At 33.5% G+C, this 2,500-nt stretch overlaps 1 protein-coding gene across 2 annotated transcripts in view; it reads right to left on the bottom strand.

The window, feature by feature from the left end:
- Positions 1–2,500, bottom strand: part of LOC128225168 (phenolphthiocerol/phthiocerol polyketide synthase subunit B-like) — a 29,139-nt gene that overhangs the window by 14,559 nt on the left and 12,080 nt on the right. For both annotated transcript variants that reach the window (XM_052935217.1, XM_052935218.1), the window contains exon 8: positions 783–957. In XM_052935217.1, coding sequence (XP_052791177.1) covers positions 783–957 — 175 coding nt within the window. The remainder of the gene's footprint in view (positions 1–782; positions 958–2,500) is intronic.

Genomic DNA, 2,500 nt, shown 5'->3' with positions numbered 1-2,500 from the left:
TAGACTTGTTTATCCAGCTATCATTCTTTGCGATAACCGGATAAAGGCATACCAAAGAAACGTGTTGATGTACGGCTTCGTATGTATATGAGTACAATATGTAAAAAGGTTTAATGCCTGTTATAAAGATATAAAAATATTTGATGGTCTGATTTAATCCGGTTTTAACATTACATTATATGTCAATACCAGCTCATCTAAATTATTTATAGGGCTAAGACCTTCTAAATACTCCTGTAAATGTCACGTCACTTCAAAAAGAAGAAAAACCAGTATAAATAATGGCTGATAAGTGCTTTAACGTTAACGTAAATAAGCAATTTTGATCGTTATAAGTAGCAGATAATTTAAGGTGATTATATGTACATGTATTATTCTATGTGAGCTCTCTAACCTAGAAAGTTTGGAGATCTACGTCGAGATAAAATTGCCTGCTTGTAAATACTACATATTTCGAGATAGATTAACAAGCCTTGGACGGTTGAAGTCTAATTGTGGACCTTTTAATGGAATTAAACATCACCAGTAATCTGGAAAAGGCAAGATACACCGAATACATAGTTAGTGTCGTGATGGACGAAGTTTATCCGGCGAGCGAGTAAACGTATCTTTGCGAGCTAAAATTCAGCAAGAAAAAATAATATTCATATCAACGTAATAAGACTTTCTCCATCTCGGCACCAACCATGTAGTCCGTCTCTTTCTCATACATGTTATAGAATCAAATTCTTTGGGTTGTGATGAAATTATTTATAATTAACATTTTTAACATTTTAACTAACCGTGAGCCTCTATGTACTGAACAGTTGATGGATCGATGTCGTATTTGGTGTAAACGTGCTTAAATAAAGCCTTCTGCTGGTTTCCAGATGGCGCAGTAATGGGTTGTGCTGCTCTACCGTCTTGGTTTGTGCCTGTTACCACGACTCCCCATACTTTGTCATTGTCACGTAAGGCCTTTCAAATACACACCAAATAACATTTTACACATCGACAACAAAAAACGAACAAACAATCAATCAACGTGTTGTTTTAAATTTAGAATTGTATACGAAAATAATGTTCTTGTTGGAAAAAGAATTTTTGCAATGTAAACAATTGTTGTTGTTTTATTTGTTAACGTTTAAGTCAATTATTTATATCGTTGGGAAAAAAATATGGGCGTTGTTTTCTTTATAAAACCAAATAAGTTGATATAAAACATGACATATAAAGAGTTGATGGTATTTTTAGATGACGTCTCGCCTGATTTATTTGCTTGATGCACTGCAACTTCGTCTGATCAAATTTGATTAAGGACTGTATTCTTCTTAACATGATGCTCATATTATTTGTCGGCATTGCTTAAAACAAACAGTCTCGGTCACGTTAATTTGTTTCCAAAACCAATTAGTTTTGGTACGAACGAGTATTGTCCAACACATTTGCAATGCGTTATCGCGTGTGAACTGACGGCCGTATGACTGACGCAATCCGTTACCACCAAAACCATGAAGAGAGTTGTCTATTGGGCACCCCTAGTTATGTGATAGTCGAGGTCAAAGATCACCGGCATTTACAGAGCTTATATTTTCTTAAGCAAAATATAAAATTATATGAGTTATACTTCATTCAATTTATTAAATTGGGCGTGCTTGTCCTTTCGAAAACATCTCATAAATTGTGCTATATTAGGAACATACCGACTCTTTAGTTTAATGATATTGTTACGAAGACAAATTGACACGATCTTTTTTCCGTTCTACATTGCCAAAATAATGCCAAATACTGTCGCTTTTTAACATATGACATTACCCAAGCGATATTTTAGCGTTCCAAATGCCTTTTTTTCTGCATGTTACGTAATTGTAAAGATGGAATTATGATTAAAATTCGAAATCCAATTGATCTACGTGGTCTGCGTGTTACGCAATTGTAAAGATGGAATTGTGATTAAAATTCGAAATCCAAATGATCTACGCGGTCTGCGTGTTACGTAATTGTAAAGATGGAATTGTGATTAAAATTCGAAATCCAATTGATCTACGCGGTCTGCGTGTTACGTAATTGTAAAGATGGAATTGTGATTAAAATTCGAAATCCAATTGATCTACGCGGTCTCCGTGTTACGTAATTGTAAAGATGGAATTGTGATTAAAATTCGAAATCCAATTGATCTATAGCTGCACTCTCACACATAGACCGTTTTTACAACTTTTTTTATTTTTTTGTTTTGGAAAGAACAAAATGTTGCGTAAATATCTGCAAACAAATAATAAAAGATTGATGACAAAAGATCAGCTCGCAGATTGTCAAATTTCCGTTAGAAAATTAATAGTTTATGGCCTAAACCGTTACTAACAGTTAAAGAAAAATGCATAAAACATCAATTTTGAACTTAAATATAAAAATCTGCCATCTTTTTTTTGTCAACAGTCTTATATACTTTGTTTCCATACATTACACAAAAGTTGGCTCGTTCCAAGCAAAAAAAATAAAAAGTTGTCAAAACGTTCAATCT

This window comes from Mya arenaria, chromosome 2, assembly GCF_026914265.1.
Source record: "Mya arenaria isolate MELC-2E11 chromosome 2, ASM2691426v1".
Classification (NCBI taxonomy): Eukaryota; Metazoa; Mollusca; class Bivalvia; order Myida; family Myidae; genus Mya; species Mya arenaria.
Note: the sequence above shows the minus strand (reverse complement) of the source record. Positions and strands in the feature narration are given on the sequence as shown.